This window comes from Manacus candei, unplaced genomic scaffold (genome assembly GCF_025592945.1).
Source record: "Manacus candei isolate 608988 ecotype Guabito, Panama unplaced genomic scaffold, ASM2559294v1 h1tg000015l, whole genome shotgun sequence".
Classification (NCBI taxonomy): domain Eukaryota; kingdom Metazoa; phylum Chordata; class Aves; order Passeriformes; family Pipridae; genus Manacus; species Manacus candei.
Window position 1 is genome coordinate 23,149,298 of NW_026138063.1, and position 14,230 is coordinate 23,163,527.

Below are 14,230 nucleotides of genomic sequence, written 5' to 3' on the forward strand. Positions count from 1 at the left end.
TTTCACAGATAATGACTAATGCAAAGACAAAAGAAAGAGGAAGGGTATCAGTTCATGAACTTGTGCTGAAAACCAGCCCTCAACCACCCTTACCATTCCGAAATCGCTTTGCTGCAATTGACTTCTATCTGGACAACATTCCCAAACTGAATTAACTTCTTCATTATTAAACTTGTCATAAAGTGTTAGAAAAAAAATTCCCATTTGTTCAATGTATGATTTGTCGTGCATCTGTTAAACTGTGTGCATAGCTTAACATTTTCAGCATTCCTCCTTCTGCTTGCATTAAATTTTCAGTTCATTCTGATTAAGTATTTTTGCATTGGCTAAATAAGAAATTAGTAGTGTTTATCTCAGTATATCTTCCTTGAACATGCAGCCCTCAAACTCTCAATGAAATGAATGTTTTTTGTTCTTATTTAGAACACAGGGATAACGGAAATTAAGAAAAATATACAACTGCAACTTATGGTCATAATATGGAAAAAACCCCCAATCTCTCCTTGGCCTACCAGCAACAGCAATTTGCTGTAAGTAGAAGCCAGGGGTTTAAAAAAGATTCCACATATGTCAGCTGAGACCAGAGTACAATGTCCATGCTTGGGAAGCCGCTGTCAGGCAGAACTTTGAGACCAGCAGCAGCAAAGTCTGATGATATTCACACAGAAAAAAATCCCATGCCCTGGGTACCTGGAGGTCCCTCTCAACACAAAGCAATACTTATTGCCAGTAAATCATGACCAATCACTTAAAAAGACACATTTAGCAGTGTTCACTCAGCCCAGGCAAACATCGACAACAAAAAGAAATGTGCAGGTTTTAAATAAATTATAACTCTTACACAGGAAACCCACTCTTTAATTATCAGGTATGTACCACTTCACTCAGAATGTCTATTTGATAAATAACTCCTAACACACGTTTAATCTTTCTCTTCTTCACTTTCATTCTCTCAAAGGAGCTTAAATGTGATGTTTGTTTACCAGCACTGATAACACAAATCATTCCCATTGTGTTCATCAATTATCACCACCTAGCAGCAGTACTTTTGGATTCCTCTTATCTGCCTGAAGAAAGATCATAAACTATCAGGACCCATCAGGAAGAAGTAAAAATTATCAGTAGCTCAAAAACCGTGGATAAAATACTACAAGACAGGAGACAAATTTCTCAAATGGATTATAACCTTCAGCACTGTCACCTGCTGAGTAAAACCAAAACATGTTGGCTTTGTGCTCTCCTTGCTTTAAGAACTATGATGTGAAAAATGTACTCAATTTACTGTACATATGCTTTTTCAGTGCTTGTTTTCTTTTCTCTCACAGGTCCCTTCCATGCTTCTCACTCTTCCTGAACAGCATCCTCTCCATTTGATGGCATCATCAGTTCCTTCACTACCTTCTCACTTCCCTCCTTGCTAAATTCTCATACATTCACACCCACAACTTTGTGCAGTGAAAAGTGAAAATTTATCAACTGACCAGTAGCTACTGGCTAAAAGGAAAATAGTAGGAAAAGTCGGGTTCTAGTAAGGGATCCACAGTTCAAATTGAGAGGCCAAACCAATCCCTTGATTCCAGGCAAGCATCAGGTCTATTTCCTGCTAAGAAAAGGCTGAAAATTGGAACTCCTGACTGCTAATAAAAGAAGATCTCTCCTGCATGCTCAGTGCTCTCCCCAGCAACACAGCCTTCAGATCCCATGTTGCTGCTGCAGCTCACAGTTCTCCTGAAATGCAAGAAACTAAGTTCTATTTAACTCCTTTTAATTTATCTCCTGCACAAAATTCACTAATGAAAACTCAGAAGTGAAGTAAAATTTTAATGTGAAGCACAGAAAAAGTAATGATCAACTCAAGCAATGGAATTGTCTGGACAGATTTAAGGAGCTCTGGTTGACATGTTCTAAACAATCTCATGAAGCAGCTACACTTGAAACTTCAGTTTCTGCTGGATTGGAGTCATTTACAATTACAAAAACTAAAATCAACAGGCTTTCTATTAACATTATAGGTGAAAAAATGGACTACTGAATCCTAAAAACCAAGGAACAATAGAATTTTATTGACACTTTGAAAAATTACTGCATTTCATCATTTTTTTTTATTCCCATGGTGCCCAAATACTTCACTATTAACAACACTAGCACCAATGCTGGTTCTGAACAGTCTAGCCCAGAGCTAGAAACGGGAAAGGTTCTCCATTGTTGTTTTCCTGTTATTGTTAAAAACCGAAAGTCCTTTCCCTCATAATCTACTTGGAAACTAAAGTAAACCTCATCCCCTCTGGTTGTGTGCAGACAACTCCCACTTTAAACAAAAAAACCCCTACCTACCACCAGAACCAAATGCCTTTGAAAGCCTGGAAAATGCTGCAGCAACACCATTCCCTTCACCTCAGAGACATACCCCCAGGGCCCAGGTGCTGTGTGTGTCCTGGTGCCCAGCAGTGAGCCGGTGCCACTGAGCCGATCCTGCCGGCGCTGGTAGAGCCTGGAGGATGCCAACCCCCGGAGCCTCAGGCCAGCCATGGCACCCAAGGCCACTGTCCAGGGGAATGCAGAGACAGCTGGAGCCAACACCAGCGACACCGACACTCAGTGAGTCACCTTCCTTTGGGGAGTTGCCTCCCCAAAGAGGAAAGCAGGATGCACAGACCCCTGCTCGAGCATTATTCCTTACAACCTGTCTCCCATTCTGCCACAGCCTCAAGGACCTGACAACTTCTTTCCTGTATTCCACCTTTCCTGTATTCCACCTTTCATGTATTACTTATTTAATGCAGCACACCAAGGTCTACATCAGCACCTCACTCTGTGTTAGCCTGGCAGAATGGATCTGTATAAATGTAATAAGTGAGGTTAAAAAATAAAAAATCCCGTGTCTTTGCATAATTGAGACACTTAATTCAAGAAAACTTTCTGATCAAATCACAGAGAAATGCAGCAAAGCAAAGCAGATTACTAGAGCTCTTGCCAGCAAACACTTTAGTTTACTGCAGCTCGGTATCTGACCCAGGCATCTCCAAGTACTTCCTGCAGGCTGCTGCACCACACAATGTCCTACCAGTACTGTAAACAACTGAACTGTTCCTTCCATTTGGATCAAACATATTCCAAAAACAAAGCCATGAAGGCTTCTGCTCTCCGGACACGCTGTAGCCAGCAGAAGTGGCATGTAACAGACGTCAGGAAGCAGGGAGAAGGAACATACTTGGCATTCCAGCCCCCAGAGCTCTCTGCTGGGGACTGAACAGGGCCTTCAAACAGGAGTTCACTCTTTCTAGCACTCCCCCTGTCCACCCAGCACTGCAAGAGAGAAAGAGGATCACACTGCACAGATACCTCGGGCCTGGTGTAGGGATTGGGAAGAGTAAAACCTGGGAACACAGAAGTCACTTTCTGAGAGAATAAAGGGAAAGGAGTGGAGGACATGAGCAATGGAGTCAGTGTAATTTGTTCAGCATCACCATGAAAAAACATCTTAAGAGTCATTACCAACAAATTCCTTTTCAGTAAACTGTAAAAAAAAAAAAAAAAAAAAGGATTTTTGTAGCATGAGCATGAAATACATAGCATGACTATGGCTTGGCAAGCTACAGAGGAAAAAAAGACAGGAGTGATGACTTCATGAGTTCTAAATCAATATTAACCAGCAGATATCCCTTCTGACAAAAAAGAGAAACAGAAGGGTTCTGCCCAGCAGAACAAGCACAAATAAAGAACAACATACTTTCAAATCCACAAATTAGCAACCTCAAAATCTATAATTCACCCTACATGTCACTGGGAGTTTCAGCTCCTGACCTGACAGCAATCTGCCACTATAATTTCTTTCAGATTGTAAGTGTGGTTTATCCATTTCTATTTCATGATGTAAATGGAACAGAAGAAAAATGTCCTCCATACTGGGTGTTTCGCTGAGCTTTTAAATTTTAGAGCAATAAACCGCTTTTAAGATGTAAAATTAAATCACCTTTTTATTTTTTATTAAATCACCACCACATTAATCTCCCTTAACCTTCAGCAATCTGGTTAAAAACCTCTTTCTCTCTCAAACACCTAAACTTTTACTGTTCTGACTCATATGACATGATTTTTTTGGTTTTCAAATGACCATTCTTCCACAGGAAGTATGACTCTTCTTCAAGAGGGAAGATGAGGGGATTAGAGAAAAAAAACCCATCACAACAATAAATATCCTGTCTTCCCATCCCTCAGCACAACCTCCCTCACACACTTCTCTCTTGCCACCTCATACATAAAGAGTGAAAAGGCACAGGTTTGTTTTTCTTTCCCTCTTGGCAGATCACTTTTAAGAGACCAGACTGATGACAAAATCTTACACGTGGTTACTCTCTGGGCCAAAGCAGAGAAAAATGCAGCTAGACTTCTTTCAGGCATTAACAAGTGGCTCTTCCTTGAAGAAGCACCTCTGTGGCCTCAGAACAGACTAAGGACTTTCCAACAAGATAAAATCTATCTAGAGAGCCACAGAGAGCAGATTTAGACAGAAAGACAAGATCAAAACCACATTTTCAACCCAGAAGAGCAGAAATGGTTGCTACTAACTCAGAGAGATGAGACATCTTCTATTTATTTGATGCAGGTACTTTCTACTCAGCACCAAGAACCTTTCTTAGTATTACCATCCATTATACTCCCTCCTCCTCTTTTAAACCCTTTTACTTGCAACTGTTTCATGAAATGGAGCACATGCACAGCAGCAGCAGCTCTCTACTCAGCTAAAAAACATCTAGTCAGCTAGCCTAATTAAAAATAATATACCCTTATTTCTTACCTCCACTGGATTAGGAACAATCAATAAGTGTATCTGTAAATGCAGCTGCTCTTCTTTTGTTGACTACAGGAAGTGCATAGGCGTATCCATATCCCAATTTAACCAAGTATAGTGATAATAAAAGTTTCTTACAAAAATAATTATGCTCTGAAACGTGCATTTAGGAAAAATGTTTTTCTTGAGCTTTGTATTAATTTCTAAACGCAATAAAACAGCCCAGGCATATTTTACTTTTGTGTTTTCTAATCAACACCACAGCAGCAAAGTCTTAAAAAGAAACTCTCTTCCATTCTGGTTTAGTTTCTACTTTGGGCATTGGACAATGTTTTGCTCACTGGTTATTCACAGATGATCTTCCTTAGGAACAAATCCATCACAAAGACAAAGAAAAAACCCCGAACTATTAAATGAAAAAACCCAAACAAAAAAACAACAAACAAACAAAAAGAACCAATCCCACCCCAAACTCCAACAATCCTCAAAAATGCAAAAGTCAAAATGAACAGATGGACCAAATACATCACATAGAAATTCTAGAAGCAGTCTTCCCTTATTTATGAGTAAGGAAGGACCACAGTAAACTTCTAAAGGCACCAAAAATCACACCAATTGTATTTCCAAACACTGCAAAACACAGAAAGGCTGCTTAGAAACATACTGATTTTATATCTAACGTCCCATCTCCTATACAGAGTTTATTTCCAAATGTACTTAAACAACATGTGAAGTCATAAAACCACAATGTGTGACCAGCAGGTCGAGGGAGGTGGTTCTCCTCCTCTGCTCCACTAATAGCCTAACCCAGACTTGGCAGACACAATTACTATTTGCAAATTCCAATTATCTAGTTATCACTTTTCTCTAACAAAACACAGTCCTCACACTCTAGCAATCTAACTAGTAATACATGTAAGATTTGAATTTCATTTGCTAAATAGTCACCTAATTTTAATAATTTTCTACTATGAATACATAGAAGTGCACATCTTTCTTTTTTTTTCCCCTGGAGTTATATTTTTCCCTAATGCTAAAAATCAATAAATCAAATTACTGCATCTATTTAAATTTCCTCTGCAGCTGAATGGGACAGAACACAATGAAAATTGAGTTATTTTTCATTTATTTTAATTACCATCAGTAATCAGAGTATCTAGAAGAGAGTCCTTTTGTATTTCATTTGACAAGAAAGGTGAATGAAAAAGAATATTGTTTGAACACCTCATGTTTTCCAGTCTTCCTCACTTTACCACACTGTGAAACATCACAGTCATTCCCTTCCCTCTGTCAAGTTTCAAGACCATTTATATCCTGTTCCTGGCTGGGGAAGGTTCCCACATTGTGGGGGTGCTCCTGCCATACAGGTCTCGTTTTGCTGGGAAGCTGCCACCCTAAATGGATGATACCATTAACAGGGAAACAGCTGTGACAAACATCTTGGACAGAACAGTTAATTGTTCTGTCCTGGGAACAACAGCAGACAGAGCTTTAGATATGTTCATAGCTGACAAACCTCCCAGGACAAACATTTCTGAAAACATTAAATAACACTTGCCTTCACTTTTCACAAGCTAAAGCCAAGCCTGCTCATTTTAACAACCCTCTAAATACACCCAAGGAAAAGGAGAGAGAAATCCCTGCATTGCTTTGAACTGCACACTCTGCAGTGTCTCAGCCTTGGAACTCCCCACTCAGCCTCACACAGCTTCTTGTCACTGAATGGTGTTGCATTTTTACAGGCAGGTTCCAGAGGAAGCATGGAGAGAAGACAAGGATTACTGTCCAGCATTTCCCACTGTCCTCCTCAGCTGAGTGATTTCACCTGAGGTAAAACCTGTCATTCTAAACAGCACGACACCACAATTCTGTAAAAATGAAATCAGCTGGGTTCATACAGCCACAATTCTTCCCAGGTCCTCTCTTTCTGTCTCCATTTAGAAGCTGGATAGGTACCCACGACTTGTGAACATTTAAGACTCTTGAGTCTGCCTCAAGTTGTAAGGAAATGAATGTAAGCTTGTAAATACGCACCTATTTCACATGTCAGAAAAAGAAAAAAAGGAACCATTAAAGACAAGAGGCAAAACCCAGAAGTGTTTTGATGATGTACAATCACCCAACAGCATCAATTAACACCCACCTAAATCACAGATAAGCATATAGAATTATTCAGCATGTTTTCATACCCAACAACCTACCAATTGGGAATTATCAAATTATCATAAGACGCATAATACAAACATCAACACATCACACAAAAGAAAAGTGAATACTTATACACAAAAGTATAAGTATACTGTGGATCCGTTTCAGTATTCCTAGTCGGGAAGAACAATGCTTCAGGATTACAATAATGATAGTAAGATTCAGGAGGATGAGTATCCTGAAAAGGGCACCCTACTAATTTTAGTATCACTTTTTCATGCTTCTCATCTCCAAGACATTCAACAAAAGCAAGCTTATTTGCACAAACTGCTTTGTAACGTCTAGATTTTATTTGACAGATGGGAGAACAAAGGGGCACTAAAGCACTTGTGCAAACCCTCGCAAAATGCTAATAAATGCTTTTCCTACTGTTTTCCTCACTTATATCCATCAATTAGGTGACTTCACAGAGTTCTCCACTATCAGACAGCACAGGTGGAGAATCAAGCTCCATAGTTAAGCAGCTCCTGGGACATGTTAACCCCGAGGGCAGCTCGAAGGAGAACAGAGTGCCTGTGTGGGCAGAGGGGCTGCGTGTGGATGGGTCTGTGTGGGCAGAGGGGCTGCGTGTGGATGGGTCTGTGTGGGCAGAGGGGCTGCGTGTGGATGGGTCTGTGTGGGCAGAGGGGCTGCGTGTGGATGGGTCTGTGGGGCAGCGATGCCGCGAGCCCGGGTCCCGCCATGGGCCGCACAGACCGGGCTGCTGGGCGGGCACCGCTCGCACCTCCGGCCGCTGCCTCCCAGCTCTGCTGCCGGTCCTCCCACCGCCCCTCGCCGTGTCCCGGGCAGCCGGGTGAGGCATAGCGGAGCTGCCCTGCGGGCCCCGCTCCGCCCGAGCCTCACGCAGCGAAGTGTCCTCCCCCTCGCCCTCCCCGCCGGGCACACCACGGCGTCACCCAGGGCGAGCAGGAGCTGCTCCCGACCCTTCCCCGCCTGCCCAGGGGCTCCCCGGGGCTCCCCCCTGCCCGGCCTTACCTGCCCGTCATGGCTGCGGGGCTGAGGGGCCGCGGGCTGGGACCCCTCTCCGGCTCGGCCGCTGCGGCCCCGGCGGGCAGCGCTAACCCCGCCCCGGCCCGGGCTCCTCAGGCGTGGGCGGGCGCCGCGGCCCGCGGTGACTCAGGACAGCCCGCCCGGGCCCGCGCATGCTTTTCCTATAAAGGGAAAAAAATAGGGAATAAAGAGGCGGCGGAGCGGGGGGGGGCAGCCGGAGCACGCCGCCTGCCCCTGCCCCTGCCCCTGCCCCTGCCCCTGCCCCGCCGCCGGAGCCGTTCGCCCCACCGGGCAGCGAGCAGAGAGCGGCTACTGCGAGCCCGTCCCGGAGCGGGGCGGCGCTGGCCGAGCCGCTACCTGGTGCCCGGTTGTGTCTGACACACCTCCCTGAGGTGACTTTTGGTTCCCGCGATCAAAGCAGCCGCGCTCCCAGCCCGCCGGACAGGCTGGAGCGCTCCCTGCGCATCCCCGCAGGGGGAGTTTTACCCTCGGGGCAGCAGAAGGCACCTCGGGAAGGCTCCTAGGAAGTGGTGATGGCAGCCCTTGCTGCTGAGGGATGAGGGATCGCGTTCCCTATGAGGGACACCTCCAAGTGCGACGTTTTTCGTAACATCTAAGCCCTTCTTGCCTGTGATCAGATGTTCTGTGACATACTGTATCAATGCTAAGGTGATCCACCAAATGGGATGGGGAGCTTCTGCCCAAAAGCAATTTCAAGCGTTGTTTTCGTCTTATGAGGTAGCCTGCTATGATGTGACTCACCACTGCTACATATGTTGTTGCAGCTTGGGACTGATGGTGGAAATCTGTGCTCTCTGTGTTTCTCGGCGTCCAAACATCTCATTTTTCAGCCCTGCAGTAAATATTTAGAATTGTACAGGTTAAATTAGCATTTGATGGGTTTATTACTTACTTAAATCAGCGTGAAGAATTGAGTTAGAGGGGTTTATTTTAGTTTAACTTTTGGCTGAGGAAAGAGTAATAGACAATAAGTAACCAGCAACTCAACAGATTTGGCTGAGGGCAACAGCAACAGACAAGCTCTTAGTCATTCTCTCCCGTTATAATGGTTTCTGAGTGCCATCATGTCATCTCTTTACGCCTGCAGTTCTCCTTTAGAGAGAAGCACAGATTACTGGGATTGGATGTGCAAAGGAGACTCCAGGTATTTCCAAGGGGCTGGGAGGAGCACGGCACATGGCAGCACTAGGGCTCAAGCCACCTCCCAGCCACTGGGCCATCAGCACAGCCAATCCTTCCTCTCGCCTCCTGTGTCCAGTGGGGCTGCTCTCAGCTGTATTGATCTCAAATACCATCTTTCTCTTACCAATCCTGCAGAGATGGACTTGTCTCCCAGGCAGGGCTTGTCTGCAAAACACACATCCCAGGGATGGGAACCCAGTGATGGGCACTGGGATGCCTGGGCAGCTCTCGGATGGGCATGGATAAAGGTCTGCCTGCAGTCCTTCCACCATGGGCTGCTCTGAAGAGGCACCATGAGATGCTTCACCCCAGATGGACCCCAACACCCCAAAAATACTCGAAGAAACCAGCTGGCACTAGGGAATGTTGGCACATTGTGTTTGCAGAGGAGCACAGACAGCAATTCCCGGTGCCAACCTCCCAGAGCTGCCACAAAACCCCACGTGTGTTCCTGCCCGCCCCAAATCTCTGCCCTTCCAGCCTGAGAACATCATCCATCATCAGCATTAAAGCCAAGGGAATCTTCCATCACAGAAATTAAACCCCAACCAATAGCCCCCAGAAATACCTTAAAGTAAAGGGTTTTAGTTGGACAAAGTTTTGTTTGTATTAAGTTTGGAGTTTTTCCAAACCAGAACTGCAGAACCCATGGAAAGCTTTAACAGGTGGGCCAGACCTGAGATGCCCTGAAGGCAGGTATGTGCATCCCTCTCCTCAGGGAAATGAACTTCCAGAGGCCACTCCTGAGGCTCTGAAATGAAACTGCCTTCCTGCACAGAGAGATGTCCTCACCTGTGCTCAGCTGCTGCCTCACCACAGGCCGGGAGCGTGTCCGGCCACCCCCTTCTCCTGGGCAAACACATCCCTGGAGCCCAACCTTGGGAGGGGGGGCAATTGGCTGAATTCCAGGGAACTCAGTAAAGTTACCCACAGGGACATCAGTGGGGCTGGGGGACAAGGTTATAAATAGCAAATTCTATGGAATATAAACCTGTCCTTGTCCCGATGCTGCTGAGCTTCCTTGGAACCTTGGATGGTTCCTGACAAACCTGGTGTTAGATTGGTAGCTCTGCATGGGAATATATGGGCTCCATGAGGTGCTGTGAGGCTATTCCAGCAGGAATTCATCATGGAGTTCCAGGCTATAGGTAGAATTCATCTAAACCAGCAAAGCTGATACTGAAACCCACAGAGAACAATCTTTGTGCTTCTGTGTCACTGAAAGCCCCTGGGCTGGGAAATTTTGGCAGTCCAATGTGTGGAATTCTATGCATCACAGCAACCAGCATGACCCAAGGGGATAATCCAAGTCCCAAACAACTTCTTTTGCCTCTCCATAGTGACAGTGACCCTTGTTTGGCCCTGTATGTTCATTTTGGAGTAGCAGTTTGTGCTGGTTTAGATTCCACGACTCCACCCACAGTGTGAAAACGTGGTGTTGTGCTTCTCTCCTTCCAGCAGGTTCCCAGATACTCCCATAATCCCTATTTTTTTACCCTTTAGGTGAATTCTGCACAAGCCAGTCACCCATTCCCTATCCAGGGTGTAAGTGCTTGTGTCCATTGCACAGTTAGCTCTGGCTGGGCAGGAACTGAGAGTAGGAGGCACGGGAGAGCAGATCAGCTCCCCAGGGAATCTCCAGGAGATGAAGCTCCTGGAATCTAATTTCCATCAGCTAAAAACATTCTTTTACTCCTGAAGCCTGTGAGATAGGATGTTCCTATCCTCACACCAATGACTCAGGTGTGATAACTCCCCTCCGGGGAGTCATTAAGCATCTCCACACCCAGCCTGAGGGGTCATGTCTGCTAATGGGCCACCAAGGATTCCAAAAATATCTCATGACTGTGGAACTTCCCGCCCTGGGGGAGGTACTGGGCATTGCCACTCCAACCTGAGTGTATATAATCTTGGGGTCTTGGGACTTCTGGGCCCACTTGTTGGATCCAGAGGAGGACCAGAACCTCGACTGGACTGCGACCACCACCCTCAACTGGACTGCAGTCGCCACCTTCAACCAGACTGTGACCAGCACTCTCACCAAGAGATTTTCCTTTCCTTTTACTTTAGACTCAGGGGGACCACGTGGGGCTCAGCACGGGGGGCCAACGAACACCACTCTGTTTGTGCCCCAGGGTGCTGGGTTATACATCTGGGTTTCGTGGGTTAAAACCAATTGTTTGTCCATATAATTGTATTTATTGTATTATTTTTATTAAATTGTAACTCTGACATAATCTCTTTTGAGTTGGGTTCATTTCTCCTGCCGGTTTACCTTTAAACCAGCACACTCATAATGCCCCAAGATTTAAATTAAATTAGAGAACAGCACAGACCTGTTCCACGGGAATGCTCCACTTCTCTTCCACTGATCATTTCATATCATGGAATCCCAAAATGGTTTGGGTTGGAAGGAACTCTTAAGGATCATCTCGTTCCACCCCCTGCCATGGGCAGGGACACCTGCCACTGTCCCAGGTTGCTCCAAGCCCTGACGAATCTGGCTTTAGACACTTCTGGGGATGGGGCAGCCACTGCGCCTCTGGGCAACCTGTGCCAGGGCCTCCCCACCCTCACAGGGAAGAATTCTCTCATAATACCCAGTCTTTCCCTGTTTTCTGCAGAAAGTGGGCTGTGACTAGGGAACTGGCTCCAACAAGGCTGAGGATTGGTGCGGGCTCTGCGGCGGGGATGACTCCGACTGCTGGACAGGGAAAGGGGCTTTCCACCCCACTCCCCAAAAGCTGGGAAGGGATAACATCTGCCTGCTGCTGACTGGAGTTCCTGTTGGCTCTGGGGTTTCTGTCCCATTCGTGGCCACAAGATAATGCCAGAGTCATTCCAACCCTGGGAATAATGGACTGAACTCCAACCCTGGAGGCTGTGCAGGGCAGGCTGCTGCCCATCAACACCTGGTGCTCCGGATTAAATCTTGGCTTTATAATGTTAAAAGAGTGGGTAGGGTAAGGGGTGGGGCCTGGGCAGGGCCGTGGCTATAAAAGGAGTGGGTGGGACCGGACCACGATCAGTTCTGGGGCTCAGAGGGAGAGCTCCAGTGCTGTGTTTGGGGGGCTCGGAACTGAGCCCGAGTCCTGTGATTTTGGGCTGGCAAGCAGAGACCCAGAGTTGCCTTCTGGGGGCTCAGAACCAGCGTCACTTGGTCAATTTTTGGGGCATGGGACACGTTACCATCTTTTATCTTTTGCATGATGTGATTCTCCTTTGATCAGAGAAGGCAGAGAATGCAGCAGGAGGGCAAGCTCATTTAGTTTCTGTGAGCTTCAGACTTGAGAGAGCTGCAAAGCATTTTGTTTTCAAATGTTCCTACCAAACACAGTCAATTTTAACCTCCCTTGCGCACTTTTGGATCCTTCTGTGCTGCTCCTCCTCAGATCCTTTACCTGGGAGGGGTGGGCTCAGAAACCCCTCCCTACTGGATGGTTTTTACCTGTACAAGATTTTTTTTCTTAGAAAAGCAATCAGGTCCAATGAAAATGTATTCTGTTTACAAACCATATGGAAAGCAGGTGATTTTGTTCACTAGTCTTGGGCTTTTTTTCTTTAACCTGTTCTTAGGAGGACTGCTAAACTGGAAAATTAGAAGTGAGGGAGAGGATGTTGCTTTTAATTTTTTTAAGTATTGCATTGGATTTTAGTACCTTAAGTGATACCACTGAAATATAATTGGAACGATGGAGCTTCAGCATTCTGCACTTAATTCTTTTAACGTGTTTCAGTGACTGGAGGTGCACGAAGTGCCAAATCCCAAAGCAAGTACATGACTGTATGACTGTAACATTAAGTGCAACATCGTCGAGGATGCTCCTTCAGAGGGAGGAGGCGGGCAGGGATGAATCTGCTGATTCTTGAAGGAGTGTGGGAAGTGATCTTCTCCAAATGCACTGAGGGGTCTTGGAGGGAGGTGGTGTGACTTTGGTCCCTGCCTTTCCCCTTTTAACTCAGGAATGAGTTGGGACTTTGGCCCAGGCTGTGTGTTCACTGAGGAGAGAACGTGGAAGACGTGCACGAGCCAGGGCATCCAGCTGCTGTAGTGCAAGGATGTGTGTGATGCTGTTTGCTGGGTGGGCCAGTGTTTGCAGCCCAGTGTCTGTTTACAAAGGGAGGCCATGGACTGTTATGGTATTTTCCCCAATATTTTGAGATAGTGCCCTGAATTGTTTTATTTCTACCTCCCTCCCGATGGTGTTTCCCACAGCAGCTCGTGGGCAGTGCAGCTGCCAGAGGTCCCTGTGGACTAGGGAACAGGCAAAAACCCCACGGCAAAAGGACAACCTGGATTTTGGAAATGGACAATTTAATGGCATCAGTTTGAGCTGTGCCACTTCACTGAATGCCAAAGGAAAATCCAGGACTTCTCCAGTGGGAGTGTTTTTTCAGAGGTATGTAAACACAGGCACAAGATTTTAGCAAAAAGAAAGTTCCTGAGATTTGGGGTGGTTTTTCCAGTTCCCTCTGTAAGTTTTCCCTCTCTCAGCCCTGCTGGCTGAGCGGGAGGAGCAGCAGCAACACGAGGGCTGTTGGGTGGGTCTGGGAGCCCAGATTGCCGTCCCGGTGCAGCCTGTCCTGCAGCCATCCCGGGGGGATGTCCCTGCAGCAGCGCCCTGGGGAAGGGAGGAGACATCTCCCGGCACTGCTGGAGCTCAGGAGCTGGAGTGGGAGGCGAGGCACTGTCCGAGCACTGCCCCTGTGCCTCGGGGCAGCCGCCAGCCTGTGGGACAGGAGCTGGGAAGGGGAGGACTTCAGCCCTTTGAGGGGCTTTCCTGCCATCAGTTTTCCAGCAGAGCCCCCTTTTTTGGGGGGAGAATGTACATTTGCCAAAGGCAGTATTAAAGCAACGTGCTGCTGTTCAGGGCAGTTTGACTCGTTTTGTGCCTTCTTTAGGGGTGAGCAAGAAAGGGGGGGGGGGTTGGAGCCTGGGGGGGGGTGATGGTGTCTTTTGGGACACCCCAATGTCACTGGGAGACCAATGATGGGGTGAAGGAGAATCACAGAATATTCTGGGTTGGAAGGGACCTA

At 46.4% G+C, this 14,230-nt stretch overlaps 1 protein-coding gene across 1 annotated transcript in view; it reads right to left on the minus strand.

The window, feature by feature from the left end:
• The window catches only part of LIMS2 (LIM zinc finger domain containing 2), a 32,469-nt gene extending 24,330 nt beyond the window's left edge, over positions 1 to 8,139 (minus strand). Inside the window, exon 1 of the mRNA XM_051782485.1 lies at positions 7,976 to 8,139. Coding sequence (XP_051638445.1) covers positions 7,976 to 7,986 — 11 coding nt within the window. The 5' untranslated portion in view covers positions 7,987 to 8,139. The remainder of the gene's footprint in view (positions 1 to 7,975) is intronic.
• Positions 8,140 to 14,230: the final 6,091 nt, after the last annotated feature.